This window comes from Rattus norvegicus, chromosome 8 (assembly GCF_021556685.1).
Source record: "Rattus norvegicus strain SHRSP/BbbUtx chromosome 8, alternate assembly SHRSP_T2T, whole genome shotgun sequence".
NCBI classification, from domain to species: Eukaryota; Metazoa; Chordata; class Mammalia; order Rodentia; family Muridae; genus Rattus; species Rattus norvegicus.
In genome coordinates this window covers 105,375,280-105,389,272 of record NC_141541.1, presented here as the reverse complement: position 1 = coordinate 105,389,272, position 13,993 = coordinate 105,375,280, and the positions used below count along the sequence as shown (strand labels likewise).

Genomic DNA, 13,993 nt, shown 5'->3' with positions numbered 1-13,993 from the left:
CCTTGATTTTTTGGGTGATTTTCAAGTAAAAACTTTATTCTGCCACTTTTAAACTGTCTAGTGTGGGTTTTTTGTTTTGTTTTGTTTTGTTTTTTTGTTTGTTTTTTTGTGATCTAATATTCTCTCAGATCAAACATCATCCAGAACTTTCCAGCTGAAACAGAGTCTTGACAACAGAAAGTGGAGAACAGGGGAGTTGAGGACTGGAGGGCAAAGAAGAATGTATCCATGCTGTGTGTCAGCGGGGGTCCTTCCTTGCCTTTTAGACTTTGGTTGGGGTGTACTCCTGTCAGGGTGGTGTATTGCTAGACTTTCCTGTCTGACAAAACACCTGAGAAAACAACCCACGGAGAGAAGGATTTGTTTTGGCTCATAGTCTCGGAGTTTCAGTTCATGGTGGCAGAGAGGATGTGCCCGAGGAGGGCCAATCAGAACTGAGGCCAGAGGCACGTGGAGAATGCCTGCAGTAGCACCGGATATGCACCTGACAATCTCCCTGGCTTTCCTCAATCCAATTAAATGGGTACTCAAGATTATCATGGGGCTGGGGAGATGGTTCAGGTAGTGTTTGCAGTGCAAATAAGGACCTGGGCTTGATCCCCTGAAGCTACGTTGGAAAAAGCCATGGTTTGCACTTCTAATGCCCGCCCTGGGAAGGTGAAAATAGATGATGGATGCCTGGGGTTTTGCTGGTCAGCTAGCTTAGCCTAATCAGTGAGTTCCAGGTCAGTGAGAGACCCTTATTAAAAAGAAAAAGGCAGACAGCATCTGAGGAGCATAGTCCAGGTTGACCTCTGGCTTACTTACACACATAGATGCACCTGTACCTGCGCACGGACCCGAAAGAGTTAATTTAACTATCAAAACTTCACCTCTTACCAATAATATGGCAAGCCACAACATTTCACCTCTGGTGCCCAAAAGGTTCAGCTCTCTCTTGTAATGTCTTAAAATGTGTAGAGTCCATCTTGTGTATCCCCAAAGTCCCAGCAGTGGCTTCACTGTTTAAATCCAAATTATTCTCTGAATAATTATTCTCCATCCTCACATTCGGACCAGAGCCTCGGCAAAATCAGAAACAAGTCACATACTTCGAAGATAAGATGAGACTAAACATCCCCCATTTCAACAGACGGCGTGGGGGGAGTAGAAAGAATGGAGGAACCAAATCGAGACTGAAACCTCTTAGGGCAAACACGGGGCACAAGGCGTCGGCTCTGAAAGGCCCCAGCAGCCTTGGTCCTCTGTCCTTGTAGCCTGCAGATCACCTGGCCTCTCTGTTGCAGGCATCTTGCCTTCCTGTCGTCTTTGACTTCACCTTCCCAGTTTTACGCATCACCCGTTGGGAGGAATCACTTGGCTTCTCCTGGGATTCCCTTGCCTGCAGGGAAACCACATCTGTCGCAGGCTGTCTGGCCACCTAGGCCTTCCTTTGTAATCTAGGTTTAAGCCTTCGTGATGCAATAGTTCTTGTGTTCCTCATGCCAGCAAAACCAGCATAATGGATAATGCTGGCATTTGCCACCTCCTTCAGCAATGGCTGAGCATCTTGGACCGTGGATGAAATGGTTCCTGAGTACTTTGATGGTTGAAAGCAAGGACTATTTCCTGGGTACCTGATGCAGGCAGGGTATCCTGGAGTTATCCTCTTGGGGCAGAGTCTTTCAAACAAATGAAAACCTTCACACTCTTGAGTCAATACCCGGGATACTCTTGAAGCGTCTCTTCTGTCGTGCTGATATCCTTCTGTGATGACTCTAATCTGACGCTTCTCACCTTGGGTGGTGGTCGAATGACCCTTTCACAGAGGCCGTATATCTGATATCCTGCATATCAGATATTTACAGTATGATTCATAACGGTAGCAAAGTTACAGTTATGGAGTAGCAGTGATAATAATTTTATGGTTGGGCGTCAGCACCACATGAGGAGCTGTATTAAAAGGTGGCAGCCTTAGGAAGGTTGGGAACCACTGCTCTAATCTCTTTAGAGGCCCTACTTTTATTGTGTCTGTATTTGTTACTTTTCTTGTTGCTGTGGCAACCCTGACAAATGCAACTTAAGGAAGGAAAGGCTTTGGTTCAACTGGGTGGAGAAAGTCAAAGTTAGGACTGTTAGGCAGGTGGCCGCATTGCAGCCACTGTGAGAGACGGGTGAGGGATGAGTGTGACCCAGCTCATCTTCTCCTCAGTCAGCCCAGGGTCCAGCTCATGAAATAGCACTGCCCACATTTTAGAGTGAGTCTTCCTACGTAGGCCAGGCCGGAAACTGCCCCCTACAGCATAAACAGAGGTTGATCTCCTAGGCAATTATAGATCTTGCTAAGTTGACAATCAGTATTAACCATAGAAGCATCTTTTAATTAATTCATTAATTAATTAACATCCCCAAATGCTGCCCACAGAGTCTCTACCCCACCCCCCTTTTCTTTGACTTTGAGAGGGTGGTGCCCCCCTGGGTATCCTCCAACCCTGGCACATCAGGTCTCTACAGGATTAGGAACATCTTTTCCTACTGAGTCAGGAAAAGGCAGTCCTCTGTTACATATGTGCTGGGGGTCTTGGTTCAACCCATGTATGCTCTCTGGTTGGTGGCTCAGTCTCTGGAAGCTCCAGGGGTCTGTCCAGGTTAGTTGACACTGTTGGTCTTCCTGTTGGGTTGTTTCCCCCTTCCCGGCCTTCAGTCCTCCCCCAACTCTTCCATAAGGGTCCCCGACCTCCGTCCAATGTTTGGCTGTAAGTATCTGCATCTGTTTCAGTCAGCTGCTGGATGGAGCCTCTCAGAGGACAGTCATGCGAGGCTTCTGTCTGTAGACACAGCAGGGTATGGTTAATAGTGTTAGGCATGGGTCTCAAGTCAGGCCGGTTATTGGTTGGCCAATCCTTCAGTCTCTGCTCCATCTCTGTCCCTGCATTCCTTTTAGGACAAATTTTGGATCACAAGTTTTGTGGGTGGGTTGATCCTTATCCTTCCATTGGGGGTTCTGCCTGGCTACAGGAGGTAGCCTCTGGTAGTTTCTTTTATGGACAAACTTGAAGTGTTTGAATCATCCCATTGTGTATTTTGCCCTTAGAACTCACTGTAAATATGGCTGAAAGATCCAAACACAGCCGCAGCCTGAACACTGGACCGCTCTAAGAAGCCCTCCCTCAAAATAGTTCTTTCTTTAAATTCAGCTTCTGTGAGGTCTCGGACACAGACAAATGTGTACACCTTCTTTTCCAGAAGTTAACACAAATGGCCTTGGTCCAGTTCCCATGAGACATTGCTTCTGCCTGGACTGACTGTTGGTTGGCATTCCTATGAGAATCCTAGTCTCCTGTGGTCGTCTCAGAATCACCCATTAAAGCTGTGCTTACAGCATTCTAGATTTTCTCTAGCTGGCTTCTCCGAGCTTTTCTGAATTCTCCCTCCAAATCAGTTCTGTTGTTCTATACCCTGTGGTCATGTATAGTCACGGCACCAACTGCATCAGTTCCTGGTTTATTTGGACCTTTTGTGCCGTGACAAAATGCCTGACAAAAATGACCTGAAGGAAAAAGGATTTATTTTCCTCGCAATTGCAGAGATTTCTGATCATCACAACGAAGAGAGCGTGGCCCAGCATAGTAGCCCACATCATGACAATGGTGGCCAGGGGAGTCTTGGGGAAAGAAAACATGCCTACAGTGGGAGGTCTCTCCCTCTCTGTCCTAGCAGATATACTTAGAGGTGAGCCATATTGGTCTCATAGGCGCTTCTTAAGTTGACAAGATTAGCTAACAGGAAGTCGTGGATTGGCAAGACAGCATCCTGATTCATTTGTCTTGAGGAAGTTGTTCTGAGCCAAGCAGCTCTCAGACTAAGGAAGAGGAAGGCACACACCTGTCCTCTGCCAGCAGTGGGTGTCAAATGGGGCAAGCTCAACCTCTTTCCCCCTACTGAGGGCCATCTAAGCACCCATGCTCCCTGGAGTCTGGCTGGCCTTCCGGTGGTTCCTCCCCCTCCTGGAAAACCGTCATCCTGCATTAAGGGATGCTCACTGGGATAAATGTTTTCAGTGATGTGTGTATACCCAGGGAAAGCGCTGGTGCAGCCGAGGGAAATAATTCCATGTGGGATGCCCAGAGAACAAAGCCAAGAGGACACCTGCCTCCAGCGTCCTCCATCTCAGTTTGACAGCATCTTTTCATCTTGCAGCATCATTATCTTATACCACCGGAGGGAGCTGGTTTATCCCATCTTACAGAGAAGGAGAGTGGAGTCCAAGAGAGGCCTAAAGTAACGAGGGATTTGGAACAGGGCTGTCTGGCTCCCCAGTTTGGAATGGCCAATTCTTGTTTCCCCTTTGTCATTTATTTTCCTGGGGCAGCAACACAGGAAAGGATGTTGGCATCTTTGTCCCTGGGTGACCCTGCTGGATACTTGCTCTGTGTCTTGTTTCCCAAACCTGGTTCCATTTTAAGATTTTATTTTTTTTAAAGCTCAAGGCAACTGGAGCGCCAGACCCATGAGCCACACCCTAATGCGTTTGGCATCTTGCCTCAGCACTGCCACTGCTTGGGGTCAGCTCTTTTTGTAACAGTGATTTCCAGTGGTTGCTCTGGTGCCAAGAACAGGCCGGGAGTGGAGGACCTTGGTTTGACGGCGTCTCAGTCATTTATTACCTGTGAGACTAGCTAATCACTGGCCTCTGTGAGATTTAGGTGAACGGGGAAACCTTAATCATTGAGGACAGTGCCTGCCGTATCTCATATACTTGGAAAGTACGAGATCTGAAGTATCATTAATTATTATGTGCATTAATTATCATATTTGCAAAAGGACCCTACCAAGGCCTGGGCATAAATGCAGGAATGAATAGTTGGCTGTTGATCCTTCTATCATAACCTGTGCCCTTTGCTTCCTTCTAGGAGCTTGGGCCCTTGCCACAGCCCAGCAGAGGCTGTAGAGAACAACCGTCAGAAAGTCTGGTTCCCAGCCCCAGGGTCCATCCCTGGATACCAGGAGTGGAAGCTTCTGCGAGGTAGCAGTGGCCAGCAGCGGTCCCCTCCCCATAGTGAACCATGGGTCAGAAGCTCTCTGGGAGCCTCAAGTCTGTGGAGGTGCGAGAGCCAGCGCTTCGGCCAGCCAAGCGGGAGCTCCGAGGCTTAGAGCCTGGGCGGCCAGCACGGCTAGACCAGCTGCTAGACATGCCTGCAGCGGGCTTGGCTGTACAGCTGAGACACGCGTGGAACCCTGAGGACCGATCCCTCAATGTCTTCGTAAAGGATGACGACCGCCTCACCTTCCACCGACACCCGGTAGCCCAGAGCACAGATGGCATCCGAGGCAAGGTTGGCCATGCCCGGGGTCTGCATGCATGGCAGATCCATTGGCCAGCTAGGCAGCGGGGTACCCACGCTGTGGTGGGCGTGGCCACAGCCCGTGCCCCTTTGCACTCTGTGGGTTACACCGCACTGGTAGGCAGTGACTCCGAGTCGTGGGGCTGGGACCTGGGTCGTAGCCGCCTCTACCACGACGGCAAGAACCGGCCTGGGGTGGCATACCCTGCCTTCCTGGGGCCAGATGAGGCCTTTGCTCTGCCGGATTCCTTATTGGTTGTATTGGACATGGATGAGGGCACGCTCAGCTTCATCGTGGATGGCCAGTACTTGGGCGTGGCATTCCGTGGCCTCAAGGGCAAGAAACTATACCCGGTGGTGAGTGCTGTATGGGGTCACTGCGAAGTCACCATGCGCTACATCAATGGCCTTGACCGTAAGTGTCCTAGCCTAGGTGGCAAGGGGTGCAGAGGTGTCCTGCCTGGGGAAAGCTGGGATGAGGGGAAGCAGAACAGGCAAAACAATTAACAGTTGGGAAGTCCTGGAGTTTACTGCAGGGGTGAGGGCGTGGTTTTGAATTCTGACTTCTTAGAAGGCTTGAAGTTTGGGGACTGTACCTCAATTTTCCCATCTACTAGTGGCACGGTGGTCATAATCTAACTCAGGGCACTCAGGAGGGTCACGTAGGATGTGTGTGCTTAGAACAGTAAGGGCACTTGATAATGACCGTGAGTGCTGAAGACTTTTTTTATGAAAGGACCCAACCTGGTCAGGGCTGGAGAGTGTCGCCATTGTCCCAGTCCCTGGGTGGGAGACCAGCTATCAAAGAAGATGTAGTGTTAGCAACTGTGTCATTTATTGCCACCTACTGTATGCAGGTCTGACCACCCAAATCCCAGCTCCTTCCAGAAGCTGTGAAATGAGGTAAACTGACTGTAGCTGGATGGAAGTAAAGCCCTGGGTGATAGAATCTTGCCATCTTTCCAGACAACCAGAAATCTAGATTGCAAGAGCTGTCCCAGCAGCTCTACTGTGTAGTTGAAGTCAGTCCTCTGGTGGTGTGTTGGGTTTCACCCCGGCCACATGAAGTCCTTCTTTCCTCAAAATGCATGACCTCCGAGGCAGTTTAAAAGTCACAGTAACAAACTTGCTGGAGGAGGACCGGCAGCCCCCGGGAAAGGCACGAATGACCGCATGGTCCAACTTGAATCCCAACCCGATGTCTGGCTCGCTCACTCATACATACTAGCTATTGTGGTTTGAACGGGAAACATCCCCCACGGGTTCCATGTCTGAACACTCAGTACCCAGCTGATATGGGGGGTTATAGAACCTTCAGGAAGCAGAGCCTTGTAGGGGGAAGTGGGTTATTGGCTGGATGGATCCTGAGTTCTGATAGCCTAGCTTCACCTTAGGTCAGCTTTTTCTCTGCTTTCTGACTGCAGCTATCATGTGACCGGCTGCTTCCCACTCCCACTGTTAATTATACTTACCTTATCATGGGGACAATATCCCTCTTATCCCTTCTCAAACCCAAGCCAAGGTGAGCCCATTGTTACCGGTTCCTTTTAACTGACCAGGTGCTTTGTCACAGCAGTGAGAAAAGTCACGAATGTCCTTGTCCTCCAACCCCCATCTTCAGACTTCTCCCACACACCTTCCAACACGTACAGAGTCGAGAGTTTGGAGCCCCAATTCCAGGGTTCGTTTTAAATGGGAGATACAATTGCCAGCCAGTGTGGCTGATTCCAGACCCCTTTCTCTTTTGAGAGAGAGAAAACAGAAACAAACAGACAGACCATAAAAAGCAAAAACAAACAAACAAAAACCAAACAAACAAGAAAAAAAAACCAACTGGAAGCGTAGAGCTCTAGAACCATAAGCACCACCACCACCCCTTCCCCCTCCGGGCCGCTTGCCTCTGAGACTGAGCATTTCCCCATGCTTCCAACTGAAGTTGAGAGCCCCAGAGGAACACTCCAGAAAAAAGAAGCGGCAGGCAAGGTTCGACTTGTGTAAAATTTGTGTTTGCCTGAGCAAAATGTGCACTGACGGTTTTCAAGGGTGGCAGGCAAACACAAAAATGGCTGGAGCTCCCAACAGGAGTATAATCGGCGGCATTTTTACCAGTGCTTGTTTCTGTGGTTGTTGGTGGAATGGTGCTCCATTTTCTGTTTAACTGTTATACCCTGGAGCAGAGGAGTCTGCCCTGCAGGGTGATTCTATCATCATGGTGCCTTGTGGCAAATGTCCGAATCCTCTTAGACGTGGTGAGGCAAACAAAGGCAGCAGTGAGCACTCTGGTCCAGCCCGGAAGTCTACTGCTGGGGTTCATTCCGGCTTGCACCGTAGCTCGGGAGACTGTGTCCTGCACCTCTGTACATCCCCCACACACAGCAGTTCTGGGTCTCGGGAGAGTCACTCTAATTCCCCAAGACCCACACTATTCATCTGTAAAGTGGGACATCAGTTTCCTTTCTTAGTTTGAATGTTAGCCTCCATGTGGTGATGTGGTAGACAGGACTAAATGACATTGACAGCCAGGGCTGGGGGCAGGGGGAGGGACGCAAAAGCCTAAAGAAAGAACACTTCCTTTTGGTTATTGATCCGCTCCAATCTAACTGCTTGGTCTTCAACAACTAAGGCCCTATCATGCTGTCCCTGTGGCTGTTAGAGTCCGAGATCTCCGGCACTGCTGAAGGAGGCTGGGTGGGAAAGGCAGTTGTGTTTGATGCGTTTCGACCTCATGGGTGGGTCCTGTGGATGGTTTCTTCCTCCTCGAATGGATTGGCTGGGCTTGGCAGAATCTGGAGCAGGATTCAGGAGGTGGAGGAGAGTGGGAGTAGTGACTGTGTTAGTGGAGTAAGATGTCACAATGCAAGCCTGTGGCATCTCCTATTTGATGACAGGGTCAGTTTGTCTGATCTGGTGCTGGGCTGCTCTCCAGACAAGAGTGGTATCATGTAGGGTAGGCAGAGGTACGATGGCAGAGAGGGGTAGCTCAGCTTGGGACCAGCTCTGACTACGGTAGGACGTAGCCATACAGGACATAGAGGACTGGGTGGTGATTGCAAAAGGGCTATGCAGTATATGTAGAGGGTGACCTGAGACAAATTCCACTGTGGATTCCAGGGAGGGAAATAACTTGGCCCTGGAAAGTCCCTGGGTAGGATATACAGCCCAAGGTGAAGATCTGTGGGTTGAAAGAATTCTGAGCCTTTGTTGATTGTGGACATGATAACCTGACTGGGGTTAAGGAATTGGATTGTAAGCATCATCAGGAATTAAAAAATGGCCCCATGGGGTTATGTCCCTAAAAGGTCTCCTTCCTCAAAGCCTCAGTGTCCCCTCTTCAGCTTGGGGTAATCCGGCACCCCAGCATTGAGCAGATGTTCAGTAGTTAAAACCTATCCCAGTAATTACCCAGTTGAGCTGAGGGAGGTTCTCAGGGTCTTGAATAGAACAAAGAGTGGCCTTTGTACAGCGTTTTCCTTTAATGCAGTGGATGTTGTTAATAGATTACTGTTTTTCAATTTATGATTTTTTATGACTGTAAAAGCAAGCCATAAAAGGTCTTACCACACCGAACTCTGCAGCACACGCTTGATAGGACAAGAGCGTCCTGGCCAGGCAATTTCCTCTTGCAAATGCTTGATGCCCTGGTACCCCTTGTGAATGGAATTGATCTTTTGCTACACCGTGGAGTATATAGCCTAGTGTGTGGGAGTTTACAGCAAAGACCTGCAGGATGCCTAAGGGGTGTAGCTGATGAGATAAATACAGCCAATTCAGTAACGTCACCAGGCTGTGTGTCTCAGTTGTCTAGGGCCAGCCTAATATTAGCAATAACAATAGCTATTATATATGTTTAAATGTTTATTTAATTTAAATATATATAATATTCAAGTATATTTATATTTATATAAGTATATTTATATTTATAGTATTAATAATACTAGTTAGAAATACCTCATTATTCTGGGCTCTTTTCTAATCCCTTTATAAAATTAATCATCAGACTTAAAAGAGCTTAAGCATGTTGCTCAAAGTCTCACAACTCATTGCCGAGGAGCCTGGATGCAGGCTGAGACGAATCGTACGAGATGCTTGTGGGGAGCCTAGCAAAGAAGGCAGCGGAAGACAGCTCAGGGGAGTCGGGGCCACCTGACTGTGTGGCCCTCTGGTGAACTTAGCTGAGATCCTGCCATCCTGTCTGGTGCTTTCTCTCCTTCGACTGCTTCTTTCCCAGCCTTCAAGGAACTCGGCAGAAGACGCTGGAAAGCTAGGCCGAGTGCAGAGTACAGCTCTGCCGCTGGCTGCTGGAATCAGGCACTTCTCACGGCGCAGGCCGTGTCACGGAAGCTGCCCCGTGATGCTCACCCTTGGGGTATGCCCTGGCTACTGTCTGGGATTGCTCCCTAGCCTGAAGCCTCCTCTTTCCACATGCTGGTGGCCGGTTGCTGACAGAAGAGTGTTTTACTCGGATGTTTGGTTTGTGCTGTTTCAGGGGTGTTCTGCACAGAGGGCCCCTTGATGCTCAGGACCGACGTTTGGTTGGAGGATAGGAGCTCAGGTGTGATATCCTGGGACTAGCTGGCTGTGAGGCCTCGTCCACCTGTGCCAAGCAGAAGGAGCTATATTTCCAGACACCATTCCTAGATGGTTTAATCGATCTGCCAACAAGAATTTATTGGTGCAGCGGTGCAGTGGAGGAGGCTGGCAGCTGGCCAGGGCTTCTGGTATGGAGGGGGGGGGCCAGAGAGGTTTTCCACAGGATGACTGCAAGGACACCCTCCCCTTGTCAGATGGTGTTCCTGCTCCGTGTCGAGCCTACCGCCTTCCTGCTCGACACTCACGAGTATTGTGTGGGCAGTGAGGTCCTCCCAACTTCCTTAATGACTGGATGCGGCTCCTCCAGCAAGGTCCGTGTCTGACCTCTCCATCCTCTATCAGTTGGCCATCCCAGCTCATTGCCAACCAGAGAGACCCTGTCTCTGCACCAGCGGCGAGGATCCCAGACCTCACTCAGTGGGGTCGTTCTCTTGGCTCACTCAGGCAGGGAGACCTTTGTGACAAGTGGAAAAAGTCAGGAGTGAACACATGCATGGCCCCTTTTAGTAGATAAAGATGGAGATTGGTTAACTGCTGTTCACCATGCAGAGTGCATCCAAGCACCCCCACCGCCTTCCCCGGTCCCCAGCCCCCTCCCATCCTTGTCACCAGCCACCATCAGCAGTTTCTGGTGTATCCTTCCAGAAATATTTGCGACAGGGAATTTTTAGATCACACTGTAAGCAGAGCTCTGCTTCAGGCTTCCTCCCCCACCTTAATGGATCTTGGCAATTGTTTAAGTATCGGTTACGGTAGAGTGGGCTCATTTCTTATTAACAGTTGTGTGTATTTTCATAGTATGGTTGTCTCATAATTTAATTATTCAAATCCCTATTTTGGTACAGCCAGGCAGTTTCCTGTAAGAATAAACCTTTAATCTTCATTTGAACTTCATTTATTTCCCCTTCCCACTGTTTAAGGTTCCCCAAGCCTCAGTTTTGCCATCTGTGCAGTGGGATAGTTAGAAGACTGTGCCAAGGGCTGTTGAAGTGATGCAAACATGAAGTCCAGCCCGGCACATGGGTGGCCCACTGCAGGTATCCCCATGGCAACTGCCACCACACTTTCAAATTTCCCATCATCCCACTGAGCTCATCTCAGGCACCCAGTGAGCCCTGTAGATGACTCAGTTTCCAGTTGACAGTACAGTAGAGTTGCATGGCTGTGATGCTGAGAAGGCCGTCGACATCTTTTTGCACTGAGATAACCGTAGCCGTCCAGTCCAGCCAATCCAGACGTAGGATGTACCATAAGAAGCTGGCTTCCTTGCCTACGCGGAATAGACCACGGTTTGCGTGTTTTGTGGTAGTGCTGCTGCAGAAGGAGCTGACTCTGAAATGGAGACTAATCTAGCCTTCCTGTCTACCCGTCCTAAAAGCACCCTGTGGAAAAGCACACAGTAGGTGCTCCATAGTAGGACCTGCACCTTAGTCTTCATGGTCGCACCCATGCATAGGCTACACAGTAGGTGCACAGTAAACACCCATGAAGGCATTGGCCTCTCACTGCCTGAATAGTTTTTCTTTTTTTCTTTCGCAGCAGGGACTGTGAAAGTCACAGTTGGCCAGAGAGCTGCCAGAGATCACTGCCCACCCTCTTGCAGTGTGACCCGAGCATGACCCGTCTCTTGCTTTTCATTGTGTGCTTTGCCTAGCACATCTGTCCCCACATTCAGACCAGCTGGGGGCTGTGTGATAGGCCAGGCAGCTCCATTCAGGACCCTGCCATTCAGAAACTGGACCCCTACCTTTTATTCTGCATAAAAAGGGACAGATTTTCAGCTGAGAAAGAGCCTTACACAGCTGTCACAGCCCTGCTTTGAGGGAATTGCCACATTTAATCGTCATGAACGGTCCCACACAGCCCTGTCATCACCAAGGGCTTTGACATGTAGATTCCAGTATCTGAAATCAGGGAGGGACTGATGTCACTCTAAATGTCACTCTGGGCGAGTATGAGTATAGTCTGGAGATAGAGCTGGCCTCAGGATCCCCTGGCACCCTGGGGTCTGGGTCTCTCTACCTAGCTGTCACCTGAGGAAGTCATTTTAACTCTGAGCTCAGTTTGTTCATCTGAGGAGAAATTTATTCTGCCGTGAGGTGTTGGAACCATTAATGATGTATCAAAAGTGACCTGTCTAGTTCCAGGCACACAGCAGGGACTCACAAAATAGACACAAAACTAGTTCGGCCTATTAGTGTTCCATAGATTGGAAGAGTGCTGTGTGGACAATTGCTGTTGGTAAAGTTTGGTCCACACTGAAATCAGAGGGATTTCACACAAGGGACGATGCTGGCATTTGGAGGTTTTAGGATATGCAGTGGAAGTTCCACCAGCGGGGTTCAGAGGCCATTTCATCACAGATGAGCTGGATGTGTTCGACCTTCTCCGGGAGCCATTTCAAAGGTCTCCCTGCGAGCCTTGTCAAGTGTTTCTCTGGCAGGTATAGCTCCTGGTGGTGACTTGCCTGGGGAACATGTACTCAGCAAGGGCATGCCGACAAATGGCGCCTCTCCTGCTGTGGGCCATGTGTGTACCTATCAGGAGGAGGTGATAGGCGGACAGACCAGCTACTGTTGGACATCTGTGGGGGAAAAGGGAGGAGGCATAGTGTCTCCAAGCATTAGGGTGAGAAGACGAGGGTTCCTGTAGCCACACTGTACAGGCAGTTATGGGATGATCCAGAGAGTGGGAGGACTTGCCAAGGTCGCTTACCAGTGAGCAGTGAGCCACAGTCGAAGCCCAGGCTCCAGAGCCTTTGAAGATGTTCCTGGCAAGAAACGAGAGACTGAATCACCAATGTGGTTCACGGCTCTGTACTGGGAAGTCGGTGTACTATGCAGGATATGGATATGGCAGGCTGGAATGCCAAGATCGGTGAGGACTAGAAGGACCAGGAAGGCTTTGGGGGGAAGCCTTTAGCACAGGGATTTGACGTGCGTCTCCCTTCCTGCTCTTCTGACCACAAATACACACAGGGAGAGATCTTGCTGGATTCCTGGTGAGTCTTCCAGCCAGAGATGCTGCCTAGAGCCTCTGCAGATGCTGGAGCCAGATACTTGGACATGGAACCAACATCCAAACAGTAGGGGAAAGAACCTACTGTATGGGCCACATAGGTATAGCTTTTTTGACTTCAGTGTTTCTCAGAGCCCTCACCAGGGGAGTGACTGTAGGGGTGGCATTTGTCCTGGGGGATCCTTCTACAGAACAGATTATGTGTGACCCTGTAGGTCTGTAGAAGTTCAAGATTCTGCATTTCTAAACAAACTCTGGGCTGATGACAGCGATACTGTATGTTGAAGGTATGGAAAAGAGCAGGAGTCCTCACGATCACATTGTGGCTAGGAAACCCTCACCTCCCATCTACCCCTTCCATGACAGATCCCTGGCTACTCAGGGCTCTGCTTGAGGGCTCATTGAATCTCCATGAAAGCCCCCTTGCCCATCCATGAACGTATTTTGTGCATGGGATGTTGGAGCTCAGGAGATTGAAAAGCCAGCTCAGGGAGGCTGTCTAGTACTTCCTTGGTAATTCACAGACTCGATCCCTGAGGGTCATGTCCAGTCTTCTGTGGCGACAGCTAGGCCGATGCTATAATATGCTCTGATGATACTGAGGTTGGGGTTAGTAGCCTGCACTGCCACAGTCTCCTGTGTTCTCTTAAACCAGGGCCAACCCACTCCACCCATTCTCATGCCATGGCGCTGGTGGCCAATCCGAGTAGGAGGTGCACAGAAAGCAAGGAATGAGCGAGCCTATTTACAGGGGCTGTTTCAGTAAGTGGGGAGAGCTGCAGCCTGCAAGGCTGGCAGCAGCATTTATCTGCCTTCCATTGGGGAGCCAGCTGATTCGTCCTGGCTTGTCCTTTGGTTAAGGCAAGGGGGTGGTTAGCATGAGTTACAGTCTGGCCCAGACACTAATAAGGCTGCTGTCTGAGGCCTTCCATAATTCAAGGGAAGGCTGTGCTGTGTAATGGCCTTCTTCGTCAGATCTTCCGGGACTCGGGGCCTCCTTAATGATTTATTTGCCTAGGATGAAATTAAGCCAAGGCAGTGTGAGCTTGGAAAATACTGCC

General features: G+C 49.6%; 1 protein-coding gene across 2 annotated transcripts in view; it reads left to right on the top strand.

Moving 5' to 3' along the window:
• Spsb4 (splA/ryanodine receptor domain and SOCS box containing 4) overlaps positions 1 to 13,993 on the top strand; it is a 73,199-nt gene that overhangs the window by 15,504 nt on the left and 43,702 nt on the right. For both annotated transcript variants that reach the window (XR_015626491.1, NM_001106849.2), the window contains 1 exon segment: positions 4,893 to 5,739. Coding sequence is in view for 1 of the 2 variants with exons in the window: in NM_001106849.2 (NP_001100319.1) it covers positions 5,046 to 5,739 (694 nt within the window). In the remaining variant the exon portion in view is untranslated.